Genomic DNA, 16,892 nt, shown 5'->3' with positions numbered 1-16,892 from the left:
AGACGATAGGTTGATGGAGGGATCCTTCCACGTCCCTCGCGCCGCCTCTCGGGAGACGCGCCTCCCTTCCCGTCCACACTGCAATGTTGCAGCCTGTCGCGTTTGAAGCGTCGCTGTCACCGGGAAGGGTGAATGTGGCCTTGTGACGTCTGGAGACCAATCGGGGTCTACTGGAAGGCTCCCTGCTAGCCTCAGGGCTGGTGCAAACTGCCTCGCAGTGTTTCACGCCTCCCCTTGCTACTTCAGTGTATCGCTGACCCACAGGGCCCGGCAGGAAACTTTTTGAGGGCCAGAGCGGCTCTGCTTGCTCATAGCAGCCCTTCACACCCTCAGCTTATCAGCTCTGGCCATCGGTTCACTCCCCTGCCTGCCGCATCCTCCTCCTCCTCCTCCTCCAGCTGCAGGTACGTGGCAGTTGTAAAACAACAGGAAGTTTTCTTTCCCGCAGTGCACAGTCAACCTGTGGAACTCCTTGCCAGAGGATGTGGTGAGGGCTAGGACTTTAACTGGGTTAAACAAAAATAAGCTAGATACAGTCGTGGAGATTAGGTCCATCAACGGCTACTAGCCAGGCTGGGCAGGGACGGTGTCCCTACCTCTGTTTGTCAGAGGCTGGGAATGGGTGACAGGGGAGGGGTCACTGGATGTTCCCTGTTCTGTTCCCTCCCTCTGGGGCACCGGGCTTTGGCCACTGTTGGCCGACAGGACACTAGTCTAGATGGACCGTTGGTCTGTCTCAGCCTGGCCGCTCTGATGTCCTTACGATACGGTGTCACTGAACAGGGCCACGTGATGTTGGAGAGAGAGGCGGCAGATCTGCTTGCTGGAGCCGTGTCCACCCCACGAGGTTTTCTAGTTTGACTTCCTGGCTAGGGGACTAGCCAGAGACATCTCGTTCCTACCGAGGGTGTGGGCAGCAGAGCGAGGGCGGTGGCTTCGCCAGATGTTACTGAGCCTGCTCAGTCATAAAACCCACCAGACTGGGTCACCCAAAGGCCCAACCAGCCCAGTGTCCTGTCTGCCCACAGTGGGCAGTGCCAGGTGCCCCAGAGGGAGGGACCACAACAGGGAACCATCCAGTGATCTCTCCCCACTCAGTGTGTGCACGCTCTCTCTAAGCTAAGCGGCAAATCGAGGGAGGGGGCATCCCGTTCATCCCCATACATCGCCTTTGGCAATATCTTCTATTGCAGCCATGGCCAACCCAAGGCTTGAGAGCCAAATGCAGCTCTTCCCTCCCTCCCTCCCTCCCCGCATGGGTGTGGCTCGTGAAGCCCCCCTGCCCTGCATGGCTCGTAAGCTGCCCCACGCCCCCAAATATGGCCCTTCCGGCTCCCTGTGCTGACTTGGGCAGGGAGCCACCTGGTGCGGCCATGAAAGATGTAGAATTAAAGATGGCATCAGCTGGTGGGAGCCTCTAAGGCCGTGTCCAGACTCAGGGGTTCCCCTGCGTCCAGACTCAAGCCGCATTCTTTCGAAATTATTTCGAAAGAACGCGGCTTTTCTTTCGATGGCGGTAAACCTCAATTTACGAGGAAGAACGCCTTCTTTCGAAAGTTCCTCTTTCGAAGGAAGGCGTTCTTCAATGTAAAGAGGCCGTCTTCGAAAGAGAGCATCCAGACTCGCTGGGTGCTCTCTTTCGAAAAAGCGGATTTCTCTTTCGAAAGATCCGCCTGCAGTCTAGACGCGATCTTTCGAAAGAGGCTCTTTCGAAAGAAGCCTGCAGTCTAGACATAGCCCAAATGTGTTTTCTTAAAGGGGCAGAGCTCTTTTTTTTTTTTGCTTGGCCAAATGCGGCTGGGGGGCTCCTTTTAAACGGCTGAAAAGGGGCCATCCTTTTTTTTTTCTTCTCAAAAACTTTGCTCTGGCTCTTCATGCTGGATCCACTGTTATAGACTCATAGACTTTAAAGTCAGAAGGGACCATTATGATCATCTATTCTGACCCCCCGCACAGTGCAGGCCACAGAATCTCACCCACCCACTCTGGAATAATCCTGTCACCTATCTCTCAGATATTGAAGCCTTCAAATAGTTTAAAGACCCCAAGATGCAGAGAATCCTCCAGCTGTGATCTATACCCCATGCTACAGAGGAAGTGAAAAACCTCCAGGGCCTCTGCCAATCTACCCTAGAGGAAAATTCCTTCCCGATCCCAAATATGGCGATCAGCTGAACCCTGAGCATGTGGGCACGACTCACCAGCCAGACAACCAGGCAAGTTCTCTATAGTAACTCCTACCATCCTACCATTGGCCTATTTCCCCCTGATAATGAAAGGTCAATTAGTTACCAAGATCATGTTATCTCATCAAACCATCCCCTTCATCTTGGCTCTTTGCCCAGAGTGGGTTGGCCTCCCCTGTCCTATTGGATCAACTTTCTGTGATGGAGAGACACACGCTCGCCAGGTCCACTAAGCTTTTCAGCTGGCCCGAGGAGAGTCCTTAACGTGTCGCTGCTCACAAGAAGGCGGAAGAGGTGATGGAGCGTACGGAGTTAACACGTGTCGCAAGAAACCACTCCGAATAACGGGCCGGAGAATTTCCCCCAGTGACTCCCGTCCTGAGCCCAGCATCCTGTGACTGATGGACAGCCCCTTCCAGGAGGGGATCACGATGCCAGCCGGGAGGGGTCCTGAGGCAAAAATGGAAGACAACAATGAAAAAAAAAAAGAGGTGTTTGGTAAGGTTTTCAGAAGAGGCCTATCTAATGAACTGGGGGGGGAGTTAGTTGCCTCATTGTGTTGCATGTGATTTCTACTGGCCGGAGTAACTCCATGTGTATGCCTCCCAGGCATAATACCTGACCCCCTAGGCCATTCCAGAACCCCCACCCACATTATACTTTCTGGACACCCCTTCTCCTGAGTGCTAGAGTCCACCCCAGGGCAGCTGGTGTTGGCAATTCAGCTGCTTCCTGGGTGGAAGTGGATTCAAACCCACCACCCTGTGATCCCCAGGCAAATGCCTGCGCCCCTAGGCCATTCAAGAGCCCACCCCGCCAGGGTATTGTGCCAGTGCCTAGATGGGGAGGGACGTTCAGCCGTGACTCTCGTTGAGGGAGGCTGCCTCAGCCTTCCTACACAATCGTAGACTCAGAGAATGCTAGGACGGGAAGGGACCTCGAAAGGTCACCAAGTCCAGTCCCCAGGACCCAGCCCCATCTAGACCATCCCTAAGGGGTGTCTGTCCAACCTGCTCTTAAAATGGCTGGCATCCTTTGTAACCTGAGCTAGGAGGGGGCCAGGTGACACCTTTTGCAGGCTGCAGGGCTGGGACCAGGCAGCCTCATGTGTAAGTAAGTCCGTGTTGACTTGGGGTGTCTGGACTCTGTACCTCCCTCTCCCCAAGCTGGATGGTCCCGCCTTGTTCCTGGTTCCTGTGCCGACAAGTCTGCTCTACGCTTTGTCCTGTCGACGATTACGCCTTCTCTTCTACCTGCCACCTGAGAGTCACAACTGGCTGCGGATGGGGGCCCAGGGTCTGGGGACTCTCCCACCCCTCGGTGACAACCTAACGGTCGGTCTTCTCAGCGCAAAACCAAACCCTTCAAGAAGCGTGACAGCTCCAGAAACATCGGCCTAAGAGTGGCGCCGTCAGCTCATCGCCTAGAGGCAACCGAGGCCAATGGGTGGAGGTTTTCCATTGCCGGTGCAGTTGGCTAGGTTGACGGATGCATTCGTCCCTCATCTGTGCTACGTCTACAGGGAGCATTAGGGCAGCGTAGCTCGGTCGGCGAGGGATGCAATTTCTTCACGTGAACAGCCACACTGGGTCAGACCAAAGGCCCATCTAGCCTGGTGTCTGGTCTGCCGACAGTGGCCAGTGCCAGGTGTCCCGGAGGGAGGGAACACAGCAGGGCAATTTAGTGAGTGATCCATCCCATTGCTCAGTCCCAACTTCCAGCAGTCAGAAGGGACACACAAAGCACAGGTTTGCACCCTACCGTCGTGGCTAACGGCTCTTGATGGACCTCTCCACCGCCAACTTTTCCCATTCTTTTTTTCCCACACTTCCGACTGATGTAACTTGCCTCTTCAGGAGCGACTCTGCGCTCGTGGGTTGGAGAAGAGTTGGAGGATAAAAATCAGGGTATCCATTTAGCCGGCGAGAAATCCGGCGCAGAGGGCTTTGAGCCCAGCTGGTAGAAATCGCTCTGAAATGCAAGGCGGGACATGTTCCATGGTGTTATGCTGGTTGGGCCTCTGTTGGAGTATTGTATCCAGATCTGGGCACCGCATTTCAAGAAAGATGTGGAGAAATTGGTCCAGAGAAGAGCAACAAGTTATGATGAAAGGTCTAGAGAACATGACCTATGGGGGAAGGCTGAAAGAATTGGGTTTGTTTAGTTTAGAAAAGAGAAGACTGAGGGGGAACATGAGAGCAGTTTTTAGGTATCTAAAGGGTGTCATAAGGAGGAGGGAGAAAACTTGTTCTTGGCCTCTGAGGATAAGACAAGAAGCAATGGGCTTAAATTGCAGCAAGGGAGGTTTTGGTTGGACATTAGGAAAAAGTTCCTAACTGTCAGGGTGGTCAAACACTGGAATAAATTGCCCAGGGAGGTTGTGGAATCCCCATCTCTGGAGATATTTCAGAGTAGGTTAGATAAATGTCTATCAGGGATGGTCTAGACAGTATTTGGTTCTGCCATGAGGGCAGGGGACTGGACTCGATGACCTCTCGAGGTCCCTTCCAGTCCTAGTATTCTATGAGTCTATGATTCTATGCTCAGATCTGTTTGAGCGCTTTCTCCAGGAACACAAGAGGCATCGAAATAACTCCCTAGTGTAAACCAGGGCATAGAGACTCACAAAAAAGTCTCATGAGCTTTCATGGGTACAACCCACTTCCTCAGAGGAGTTGGAGTGGAACAGACAGGAAGCTAGTCAGACCTGCCATCTGGTGGTGATGAGTGGATATAACCCTGGACGAATACAGCATGAATTCTCTCCAGCGGCGGTAAAGCCGAATGGTCCTGTCTTGAGTGTTGTGCTATGCAATGCAACAAGCGTTTCTCTTTCGCACCCAGCTGGGGGCATGGGGAGGGAGGTAGAGGGGTGGAGAAATGGAACGACATTCACAGAGGTTGTGAAACGACACTGTCCTTCCGGATTCTCCAAATGCCTTATGGAAATATGCGTATGCATAGGAACCCACAGAAGAGGAAGATGGTTTATGCAAAATGCCTCCATCCTTTGAAAAGTGACAAATAGGATATTTGTGTGCATGTATCATTCCTGCATTTGCAGTGGGAGAGATGAAGTACTAGCAAATTTCCTCAGCTTTTCTTGGGTCATTAAGGAGGGTCATTAAGCACCCCTCCCCCTATCCCTGCCGCTGATCCAGGAGGATCTATGGGCCAGGCCCAGCATACATCTGCCCCGCCCTGCTGCCTGTTGTTTGTTAATGAAGCTAATGGGCCACTCACTTCCACCCTGACTTGATCACTTACATTAAGACAAGCAACTTCCTCGTTATATATACCCCCTTCCCCGCCTCTGTAACTCTCCCTCCAATGCATCTGATGAAGTGGGTTTTACCCACAAAAGCTTATTTATGTCCTACTCAGTCTGTTAGTCTACGTCTAGACTGCAGGCTTTTTGCGCAAGAAGCTTTTGTCGGAGGAGATCTTCCGCAAAACATTCTTGCACAAGAGCGCGTCCACACTGCAAAAGCGCATCGAAAAAGCGACGCGCTTTTGCAAAACAGAGCATCCAGAATGCATGGACATTCTCTCAAAAGTAAGCACTGATTAGTATGCACAGAGAATGGCCACCATGGCACCTGTGCTTTTTCTTCTTTCCTCTTTTTGTGCAAAAACCCCCACTTCACCGTCCCCACACGCCTTTTTGTGAAAGAACTCTTTTGCAAAAAGGTGATCTTCCTCGTAGAAAGAGGACTAGGAATTGTGCAAAAACCCCTCTGTTCTTTCGATGCTCTTGTGCAAAAACATGCTTGAGGTGTGGACGCGCCACAACTTTTTGCAGAAAAACAGCTGTTTTTCTGCAAAAATCTCTGTAGTGTAGACATAGCCTTAGTCTCCTGAGGTGCCACAGGACTCTGCAAACTTCTAAGATTGAACAGGCGGAAGGATCCAGGCCAAGCTGGGCAGCTTTCTAGACTATGAAAGAAAATAATTAGAACTACTATTAGGGTCAGGTATGCATGTAGCAAGTTTCTTGGGGCATGTCTTCACTGCCCGCTGGATTAGTGGGAAGCAATTGATCCAGTGAGAATCGATTTATCATGTCTCATATAGACACTATAAATGGAATGCTGCGTGCTCTCCTGTCGATTCTGGTACTAAATCGGAAAGAGAAGCGTAGGCGGAGTCGATGGGAGAGCACCCACTATAGACTTACAGTGGTGAAGACATAGCAGTAAGTAGATCAAAGTGCATTATCTGCATGGCTGAAGTTGTGTAATTTTAGATCAATAGCCCACAGTAGTGTAGAATTGGTTTCTGCGTAACAGGCAAAGGTGGTGGGTTTTGTTTTATTTTGCTTAGTGACTTACTTTGCCCTGTGTGCTATCACTTCTAACCCCTTAAATACTACTTTTTATGCTTAATAAAATCACTTTTGTTTATTAATAATTTGAATGTGAATAATTATAATGGGCGGAACAAATGTCCATCTTTCTCTTTATGTAAGAAAGAGGGTGAATAACATCATCTTATCCTGCAAAAAAGTTTATCCCCAGTCAAACAGATTTTTCTGGGGCTCTGGCAGGTCCCTGTAACTGAGTCTTCCCAGAGCTCAGCTGTTCTCAGTGATCCCAACTCTGTGTCATCACTGGAGGAGACTAGAGACCTGGCACTGCACGCGTAAAGGGTGCCTCCTAGGAAGGGTGGCTCAGTGCTATGTCAGCACGTCAAGTGATAGTCCCAAGGCCATCGCTATAACTGAGCCCATCACAAACACCACTATAAATAGCAGACCTTTTTGCAAAGTGTTTGGGTGAACATTTTTCTTGGTGAAGAACAACTTTCCAGCCAGCCCAGGCCTGTTAACAGCATATTTTTGCAGAGGTCCAGATGTTCTTGGCTTTCATTGAAAAGACAGAAAACAAAGAGTCAGTGTCTCACAAAAATCGGGGTTCTTTTCCCCCTCTTGAAAAAGTAAAAACCAGACATTGCGTGGGAATATTTTTCTATTTTCAAATGTTCAGCCACAAAAAAGTTCAGATTTTGAAAACTGAAGAGAATCCTTTTTTTTTTTTCGAATAAGGGAAAACATCTTTACAGGAAAACAAATCTGTTCCTGAGCAGAGACAGTGTGTCTGTGCAGCTCCCGGCACAACGGGGCCCTGATCTCAGCCGGGGCAGGGACTGTCTCTTGCTGTGTCTGTGCAGCGCCCGGCACGACGGGGCCCTGATCTCAGCTGGGGCAGTGACTGTCTCTTGCTGTGTCTATGCACTGCCTGGCACAATGGGACCATGATCTCAGCTGAGACCTCTGAGTGTTACCATATATAATAATGTCCCTGGAATTAAGATCTTTTAGTACTCAGAACACAGTATTAGAAGTGCTGTGGAATAATGATAGATGCATTTTTTTAAAAATCAAAGGGTCTGATCCCCGTCTTTGTACATTGGTCATAACTCCAGTAGAGTCAATGGACCCAGACCTTCCACTGGTGTAAGGATCGCACCCCTCATGCTCCTCGGACTGACACTGCCGGAGGGTTTGTAGGATGAAAGAAAGAGCAACACACAGTAAGTTCGGCACTCCACGTCTGCAAACAGAGGTCTCCAAGCCACCCGTTTAAAGTTGCACAGCTGCCTTCTGGCAAATCCATTTCAGGTCAGTGTTGCAGATTTCAGGCTGGATCCGATTCTTCTTTAATGCAGCACAGCTGTTCTCCTCCGCAGGCCCCAATACCGTGAATCTACAGAGTGAAGGAGGCAGTCGCATCAGTGGAGTTAGAGGCGGGGAAGAGAAACTAGTCTCCTTCCTTGCAAAACATATAGATGGGATCATGAGCTTTCGTGGGCACAGCCCACTTCTTCAGATGACCAGAGTTATGATCAGAAGATAAGGAAACTCGAAATAAATAGGAGGAGGGAAGAGGGATGGGGGGAAAAGAAAGATGTTCTGTCACCCATCCCCCTACCTCAGGAGAAAGGGTGCTAAACTTGAGTAGATACAGATCAAAGTCAGTGGACGGATAAGGCAGGAAGGATACTGTTCAGAAAGTAGAATAGTACTAGAGATGTAGCTGTGTTAGTCTGGTCTAGCACTTGAATAGCAGTTCAGTTATATGATCAAGAACACATATTCCTGCTCATCCAGAAATATAATTTATGCCATCATGTGCCACCAGTGTCCTGCTATGTACATTAGACAAACGTCTCAGACACTTCGCCAAAGAATCAATGCCCACAAAACAGATATCAGACAGTTTCACAAAGAAAAAACAGTTTCTTGCCATTTCAACCAGAAAGGGCAGTGTCTATGAGGTTTCTTCCTCATAGAAAGAGGTTTACCAATGTCAGAAAAACCCCTCAGTTCTTTCACATTTTTTTCCCGATGGAATGCGATTGCAGTATGGACGTAAGTGAGGGTTTTTTTTGGAAAAACGGCCATACGTGGATGGGGAGGAGGGAGTTCCTTGGATTAAAAATGGTCATTTTTCCGAAAAAAAAAACAACCTCTGTAGTGCTGACATACCCACTGAGACCCTGATCTGGCAAATATTTCTATATTCACTTACTTTTCCTCTCATTGACTTCAATGAGACTTAACATTAAACCCAGGGAGGGTTTTACAGCTCTGAGGCCTTTATTCTGTAAGATTTAGTGGATGAAATCCTGACCACATAGAGGTCTCAATGGAGCCTGGATTTCACCCTGTGTACCTATTGCAGATTGATATAAAATACTAATCAGGAAACACTCACAGTGTTTGATTTAAGGGGGAACCATCCACCCAGGTCCAGTTCTTCCTTGAAGACGTGATGTTGAGTCCAATCCACACCGGATTTTGATCTCCTATAATATTCTGTATGAACACCTGTGAAATTGACAAGGTGTCAGAGGGAACAGAACAAGGCAGAATTCTCTGGCTCCTTTGCTCACCATGCAAACAAGACCTGATCTCTTGCTTGGGCTTTGATCATATTAATATTGATGACAAATCGGGAGCTGCTGGAACGCCCGTGGACAGTAAAGATAGCAAATCATTATACTATGAATTAATATCTGAATTGGTCCTGTGCCCCTCTGCCCAGTTTTGATCAATTTTATCTTTAAAAAATCAGAGAAATTCAGTAAAAACTCTCAGGGACGGTTTGAACGAAAATATTTTACAATATTTGTGTGCTGGCTTTTTTTTTTAACGCTGCTCTAACTAAAAGCAGCATTTCATCTCCAGGCAAACAGTATCAGCTATTATTCATCTACTATAGCACCTCTTTCCATATCAGAGTTCTGTACTGAATTAAGAAATCATGTGCAACCTCATTATATGATGGTTACCGAGCCACTCCACCCCAGAATTAGCTGCATCTCATGGAACAATTGCTGACCAATCCCTGTCTTCAGTTTCTAACGTCTATATTAACTTTATTAGATAATCATTCAATCTATCCATGTAAAATGCTTTGGGATCTATTATTAACATATTTATTGCAATAGATTTCTGCCTGGAAAGATTAGATTTATCGGCAAATATCCACTTCTCTGTACACACAGAAAGTGGCAGCCAACTATTTCCATGGATGAAAATCAAACTGGACAGAGAGGCAAAGTAAGAAGAATGCTTCTTGAGAACATATATGGCTATACACTTAGGCTGTGTCTAGACTGGCAAGTTTTTCCGAAAAAGCAGGCGCTTTTGCGGAAAAACTTGCCAGCTGTCTACACTGGCCGCTTGATTTTGCACAAAAGCACTGATGTTCTACTGTCTGAAATCAGTGCTTCTTGCACAAATGCTTTGACATTCCCATTCGGGCAAAAGCCCTTTTCCAGAAATGTTTTTGCGCAAGAGGGCCAGTGTAGCCAGCTAAAAACTGTTTTGCGCAAAAAAGCCCCGATGACGAAAATGGCGATCGGGACTTTCTTGCGCAAAACCACGTCTAGATCAAGTGCTTTTGCGGAAAAGTGTCCGTGCCAATCTAGCCGCTCTTTTCCGCAAATGCTTTTAACGGGAAAACTTTTCCGTTAAAAGCATTTGCGGAAAATCATGCCAATCTAGACGTAGCCGTAGGGTCCAAGCTGTCAGCCGCATGTTGGACCCTGTTTCATGATTTCAAACAACCTTGCACATTTCAAGCACGAACAAATACTTACAACCCATCGTTTTGCATAAATGAACATGTCCAGGGATTAAAACATTTAAAAACAATTAAAAATAAGCAGAGACTCTCTGTCAAAATGGGGGGAGGGGAACAGCTCTTGTTTCACTTTAAAAATCTTCCTGTGAAAACTAGAGTGAAAATTTTGTCTCTTAATCGTTTGTTGCTGGAAAAATCAAAGGAGGGTTTTGTGACCTGTTGTAATCGACAAGGACGTGAATAGGGGAGGGGGGAGTTCAGCACGTTCTTTACCATCTCCTCCTGGTCCTGGATCACTAGCAGGTGAGATCTCCTCTGTGTGCAGTCATCCCGGCTCCCGCTCCAGTACTTACTCCCATCAGACAGCCAGTAGCACTTGTCCCTGTGCGGCTTCCAGTGCCTGGCGCAGAGTCTGCATCCGGAGTCCCCTGCCCGGGGAAATGGAACCATTATTAATCACGGGTTATTCCGAGTGGGTCATCCCTGCAGAGACACAGGGAGCCACCTGTGAGTGAGGGAGACAGAGGGCAGCGCATTGGCAGAGCCATGGGGAGTGTTAACCCCAATACCCCCATATAATGCAAGGGGGTGCTGTGCAGTGGGTTGGTGCACCTGAGAATTCAGAAGGGGGCAGTCTCCCCTCTTAATCCTTGCTGGTCCCAGGGACGCTGTGAGGCCACTGTGAGGTTGTCAGAGGCTCAGTAGGGGGCGCTGTGTGTCTGTGCAGCGCCCGGCACAACGGGGCCCTGATCTCAGCTGGGGCAGGGACTCTCTCTCGCTGTGTCTGTGCAGCGCCCGGCGCCATAGGGCCCTGATCTCAGCTGCTCAGGAGAGAGTCCAATGCCACGCCTCTGATTAGCACAGCATCCGCAGGTAGGTGTGTGTTTTGACTTGTGGTGCACATCCTCACATGCCCTGGTGCACAGAACAACATTTATTCTGCACATGGACTGAAAAAATTAGAGGGATCCTTTTTGGGGAGGGTTTCTCTCTACTCTCTGTAAGCATCACAGTGCGTAATAGTGAGGGTGAGCGACGGGAGGGGATACAGGAAGCCCAAGAATTACCTGCCGAGCTGTTTTGCACCTCACACAAGTTTTGCGTCAAGGAAGATCGGAAGCTCTTCAAGCTGCCATTGCACATGGCTGGGTTTCCATTGATCTGGGACGGGCGCTGGTAAACTTCCAGATAAGGAGAAGGGAAAGTTTGAGAAATTGGGGTGCTCCACTCCTCCTCTGCCCGGAGGCCCTGCACTTGCTCCGCCTCTACCCCAAGGCTCCGCCCTCACTCCACCGCTTCCCCCAAGACCCCACCCTCACTCCGCCTCTTTCTGTAAGTCCCCGCCCCTGCTCCACCGCTTCCCCCAACGGCCCATCCTCACTCCACCTCTTTCCCCAAGGCCCCGCCCTCTTTCCGCCTCTTCCCCCAAGGCTCCGCCCTCACTCTGCCTCTTCCCCTTAGGCCCCGCCCTCGCTCCGCCTCTATCCCCAAGGCCCCGCCCTCACTCCACTTCCCCCAAGGCTCCGCCCTTGCTCCGCCTCTTCCCCCAAGGCTCCGCCCTTGCTCCGCCTCTTCCCCCAAGGCCCCGCCCTCTTTCCGCCTCTTCCCCCAAATCTCTGCCCTTGCTCCATTGCTTCCCCCAAGGCCCCATCCTCGCTCTGCCTCTTCCCCCAATGCCCGGCTCTCGCTCCGCCTCTTCCCCCAAGGCCCCGCCCTCTCTCTGCCTCTTTCTGTAAGGCCCCGCCCTCGCTCCACCAGTTCTCCAAGGCCCTGCCCTCGCTCTGCCTCTTCCCCCAAATCTCTGCCCTTGCTCCGCCTCTTCCCCCAAGGCCCTGCCCTCTCTTTGTATCTTCCCCCAAGGCCCTGCCCTCTCTCCGCCTCTTTTTCCTCAGGCCTCGCTTCCCCCTCCCCTGCCCTTTCCTCTCCCCTTTCCTTCCCCTCCCCTACCTCCTTCCCCCGCTCTCCGAACAGCTGATTGGCAGCCAGCCCTGGGGGCCCAGTGAACCAGTGTGGCTGGGGTGCTAAGCACATCCCTGTATTTTTTTTCTGTGGGCGCTTGAGAGCTGGAGCACCCAGGGGTCCATTGGAATCCATCGGCCAGATCTCAGCGGGTGTCAACCCCCGCCCCCGGGGCGTCAACGTGGCCCGAATCCCAGCCAGGGCCCATCGGTGAAACGGTGGCAGGGAGAGCCCCGCCGGGGCTGCCTCCGCGTCAAAGATTCCAAGACCGTTACGGTTGCATCGTTCGAGCAGCACCGGCCGGGCCAGCGGCGGCCACGTCCAGCCCCAACGACATGGGTGGAGTCCCGGAGGCGCAGCACCAACCCGCGGCCAGGGGCTACTTACCCAGGACACCCAGCACGGCCACAGTTCCCAGCAAGAGGAGGTTCCCTGCCCCGCCAAGCCCCAGCGCGGTCCGATGCCACCGTGGGCACGGCGGCCGAGCTTCAAAAACCATCATGTTCTGGCGGGGAGGCGGATCCGGTCGGCGTGGCACCGGGGGGGGGCTCACCACCTGTGATGCCTCCCCTCTCATTTGATACTTACAAGGTGCCGCCACTTTCCTCTGTCGCTCCAGCTTGGCCTGTGTGCGGTTCTCCCCTGTCGGTAGAAACAAGCCCCCTTTTTTTACTGGGTGGAGCTGAGCCGTTGGCATGCAGCCGCCTCTGAGAAGGAAGAGACCCGGCTCCTCTCTGCGCAGCAGATCAGGAAACCCACCGCCGGAAGCCGACATGGGGTGGACGACGGTGGGTTAATTATAGAATCATAGACTGATAGAAGAGGAAGGAACCTCGAGAGATCATGAAATCCAGCCCCTCGTGGCAGGACCAAGCATTGTCTACCTCATCTCTGACAGGTGTCTGTCCAACCTGCTCTTAAATATCTCCAGGGATGGAGACTCCACAACCTCCCTAGGCAATTTATTCCAGTGTTTCACCACCCTGACAGGTAGGAAGTTTTTCCTAATGTCCAACCTAAACCTCCCTGGCTGCAATTTAAGCCTGTTGCTATTTGTCCTAGCGGGGATTTTATAATGATCCTAAACACCAAGCAACGAAAGCCTCTGAAAATGGAGAATTACCCTGAAAAGAAATCCAGGTGTGGAAACGCACACACAAACATTTAAAAAAAGGAGGCCAAATTTGTTGAGCAAAAAAAAAAAAAGTCACTGTGCCTTTAAATTCCCACCCTCTCTGCCCCATTTTTCCATCCAAGTAAAACAGAAAATACCAAAATACCACCCATTTTGCATGTCCAGTATTTTCTGCTTTTTTTTTCCAGATGGGGGCCAAGAATACCGGACTGTCTGGGTGAAAAACCGGACACCTGGCAACCCTCGCAATTAGTCACAACACATTGTAAGTTATGTCTACACTGCAGGGGTCTTGCGGAAGAACTGTTTTGCGCAAGCGTTCTTGTGCAAAAGGTCTTCCACAAGAGTGTGTCCACACTGCCACGGGCTTTTGCACAAGAGTGTCCATGGCCGTGTGGACACTTTCTTGTGCAAGAAAGCTCTGATGGCTATTTTAACCATAGGGGTTTCTTGCGCAAGAAATTCATGTTGCCTGTCTACACTGGCCTCTTGTGGAAGAGCTCTTGCGCAAGAGGACTTATTCCTCATGGGGAGAGGAATAACTCTTCCGGAAGAAGCCCTGTTTTCTGACGCTAGACTGTAAATTTACTTGCGCAAGAAATATTTGCAATGTAGACAACTGTTCTTGCGCAAAAGGCCTGCAGTGTCACTGTAGCCTGTATTGTCTTGGAGGATTTGATAGAGCTCCTTGAACAGAGACATTGGATTGTCGTTAGGTTCTTTTCCTTCCCGGAGTCCCGGTGGGCGTGGGAACTCAGGGGCTGTCCATGCTAGGAAGTGATTTTTGAAATAACTCCCCAGTGCAGACCCAGGCTCAGCGATCTGGTTCCCAATCTGGATGACTTCGGCGCAAGGCATGGTGACAGGGCTGGATTTGGAGCTCAGCTACTCTATTCCAAATCCGGAGTGACTCCACTGCGGCGAAATATCTCGGGAGCGAAATCAGATCGCAGGAGCCCGGGGTAAATCCAAAGCAGGGGTCTCCAACCTTTTTACCCACAAGGTCACTTTTTCAGTGGAAGTGCAATGTAAGATCTCCCTCAAACCCCAATACCCTTCCCCACTTCCTTCTGGTTCCTTCTTTGAGGCCTGCCCCTGCTCCTCCTCTTCTCCAAGGCCTCCCCCTGCTCACTCCAACCCCCTTCCTCCCCCATCCTCACTCACTTTCACCAGGCTGGGGTAGGGAGTTGGGTGCAGACTCTGGTCTTGGTCTGAGGGGGTTGGCATGTGGGAAGGGCTCTTGGCTTAGCCCCAGAGGGGGGATTGGGGTCCAGGAGGGGATTCAGGGTGCAAGCTCTGGGAAGACGTTTGGGTGCAGGGGGACTCCTGTCTGGGGCAAGAGGTTGGGGCAGGAGGCAGTTCAGGGCTGGGACAGGGGTTCAGGACACAGGGCACCGTTTAACTAAGACACTTTCCGGGTGGTGGAGCAGGGAGGTTAAAGCGGCTCGCTCCTGTCCTGGCCCTGCACTGCTCCTGAAAGCAGCTGGCACGTCCAACATTAGCTCCATGGTGCCATATGCTGCCCCCATCTACAGGCCCTGAGCCCACAGCTTTTACAGGCCACGGTTCCCTCGTATCGATCAGAGGGAGCTGCAGGAGCGGTGTCTGCAGGCCAGGACAGCACGTGGACACCCCCTGCTCTGCCTCTCTCGGAGGCCGCAGGGACAGGCCAGCCACGTCCAGAACCAGCAATTCCCACGGGGATACTTCCTCCTGCCACGCCAGGTTCGGCATTTTAGAACTCACCGCTCAACGAATTACATTTCAGCGTAAGAGAGAAATGAAAATGACGCAATGCACAGACCAGGCAAAACCCCAAACTACCCCACTTGGCAAGCAGTAAAAGAAATAACAACAACAACTCACGTATGTGTTAGGTCGGGAGAGAAGAGTGAAGGACAGTGAAGTGTGTGTGTGTGTGTTTGTGAGAATGACAGACACACACATTGTGTAACAGATATGGAGTTTTGCATTGCTTATCTCCCTCCCCTTCTCTGAGTGGGCACAGGAGTGGGGGGAAGAGGGACACCCTGACATCAGCCCCCCCCCTTGCTTCTCCCTCCCACACCCTGCACAGTGAGCAGGAGGCTCCGGGGGGGCGGGGGGGAACTCTAAGTCAGAGGGCAGGGGCAGCATGACAGCGGGGGGGAAGGGCAACAGACGAGCCGGCCCTTGATAGCTTCCCAGCCACACCAGCCAGGATCACCTGTCAGGTGCCAAGATCAACCAGACCTACTGCCTGGTGACCCCCGCTCAAGAGCATCCCCTGCTGGAGTCGGTAGAGTTCGGACCCCAATCGGATCGCCGTGACCCTGGTGTAAACCCAGACGGATAACCCCACAGTCGGCGGAGACAACCCCAGATGGGGCTGTGACCCCAGGCGCCTTGCTACACTGGCTATTTACAAGCATTACAGTCGCAAAACTGGAATCCGGCCGCCCTAAATCCACACCCCCGGAAAAAAATCCCAGCACAACTCTCCCCCCCCCCCAAAAAAAAAAAAAATTGCACTCACTGTAATCCTGAATTTGAGCCGACCCACCATGGGGAAAAGAGGTTTCCAGGACGTTGTTATAAACACAGTCTGCTCTTTCAGCCATGGCCAGCAACGGCGACAGGCCGGAGAGCTGTGTGTGAGGGCACCCTCTGAGCTGAGCTAAGCTAAAAAAAGCCTCCTCTGCCAGGAAACAGTGTTGACACCTGCCCCCTTCTCATCTCTGCCTTGGGCGTTGACAAAGGACTGGATTATTTTCCCCTTCGTCCGTAGCTGCTCTTTTTCCAACTTGCCAAGGGGGTTCGGGGACCTGACCTGATGCTGATGCTATTCCAGTCCGGAGCTAGGCAGAGCCAGTGTAAATGGTTTTGTGTCTTGATTCGGCCCCTCTGCTTTTGTCTGTGCTGGGAGACTCGGTGGTCTTTGATGGGGCCTGCCCACAGCAGCCAACTGTGAAAAATGTGTTAGGCGTCTAGCTTGAGCAGCGGAAGCGGGCTTACAAACAGGGTGGGCGGAGAGCATGCCTTCAAAATGTTTGCACGTCCCTGAATTGCTTTTTGCAGAAAGCAGCTGCAGGTCCCCAAATGTTTGGAATGGTCGTCTGGCTACAAAACATCCCCCACCCAAACAAGGAAAAAAGTTGCAATTCTTTGTTGGGGGGGAGGAGAAAGAAGATTTTTCAAGTTGCACAAGCGGTGGAAGGTTTCCGATGGAAATGCGGATAAAACTGATGAAAAAAATACATGTTCTTCTGTGTTTTCTGTAGAAACCTAGCAATGGAAATCAAACTTTTCCAGCATGGGTCAAGTTGGCAATTGTGTGATTTTTAACCTCCGTGGACACATATTTAGGATGCGTCGACACTGCATTGTTATTTCAAGATAACTAGCGTTGTTTCGAAATGACAATACGAGTGTCTACACAGCCATTCCGTTACTTCAAAATTATTTTGCAATAAAGGAGCATTTATTCCAAAATCTGTAAACCTCATCAATGAGGAATAACACCTAGCGTATTTCGAAATAAGA

The 16,892-nt window shown here is 50.8% G+C and overlaps 1 protein-coding gene across 1 annotated transcript; it reads right to left on the bottom strand.

The window, feature by feature from the left end:
- Positions 1-5,794: 5,794 nt before the first annotated feature.
- Positions 5,795-16,375, bottom strand: LOC102463185 (killer cell lectin-like receptor subfamily F member 1). Its single transcript, XM_075913465.1, has 6 exons — positions 15,886-16,375; positions 12,623-12,877; positions 11,344-11,457; positions 10,550-10,704; positions 8,903-9,015; positions 5,795-7,891 (listed from the first exon to the last, which is right to left on the bottom strand). Exons 1-6 carry the CDS (start codon positions 15,968-15,970, stop codon positions 7,768-7,770), a joined length of 846 nt encoding a protein of 281 aa, XP_075769580.1. The 5' UTR covers positions 15,971-16,375; the 3' UTR covers positions 5,795-7,767.
- Positions 16,376-16,892: the final 517 nt, after the last annotated feature.

This window comes from Pelodiscus sinensis, chromosome 32 (genome assembly GCF_049634645.1).
Source record: "Pelodiscus sinensis isolate JC-2024 chromosome 32, ASM4963464v1, whole genome shotgun sequence".
NCBI classification, from domain to species: Eukaryota; Metazoa; Chordata; order Testudines; family Trionychidae; genus Pelodiscus; species Pelodiscus sinensis.
The sequence above is the reverse complement of the archived record's forward strand: the minus strand, read 5'-3'. Positions and strand labels throughout refer to the sequence as shown.

Coding starts and splice junctions, on each gene's coding strand:
- LOC102463185 (XM_075913465.1), bottom strand. CDS start 15,970: ATGGCTGAAAGAGCAGACTGTGTTTATAACAACGTCCTGGAAACCTCT. Junction 12,878..15,885: donor GGCTCAAATTCAGGATTACA/GTGAGTGCAATT, acceptor TTCTACCGACAG/GGGAGAACCGCACACAGGCC. Junction 11,458..12,622: donor GGCCGTGCTGGGTGTCCTGG/GTAAGTAGCCCC, acceptor CTTATCTGGAAG/TTTACCAGCGCCCGTCCCAG.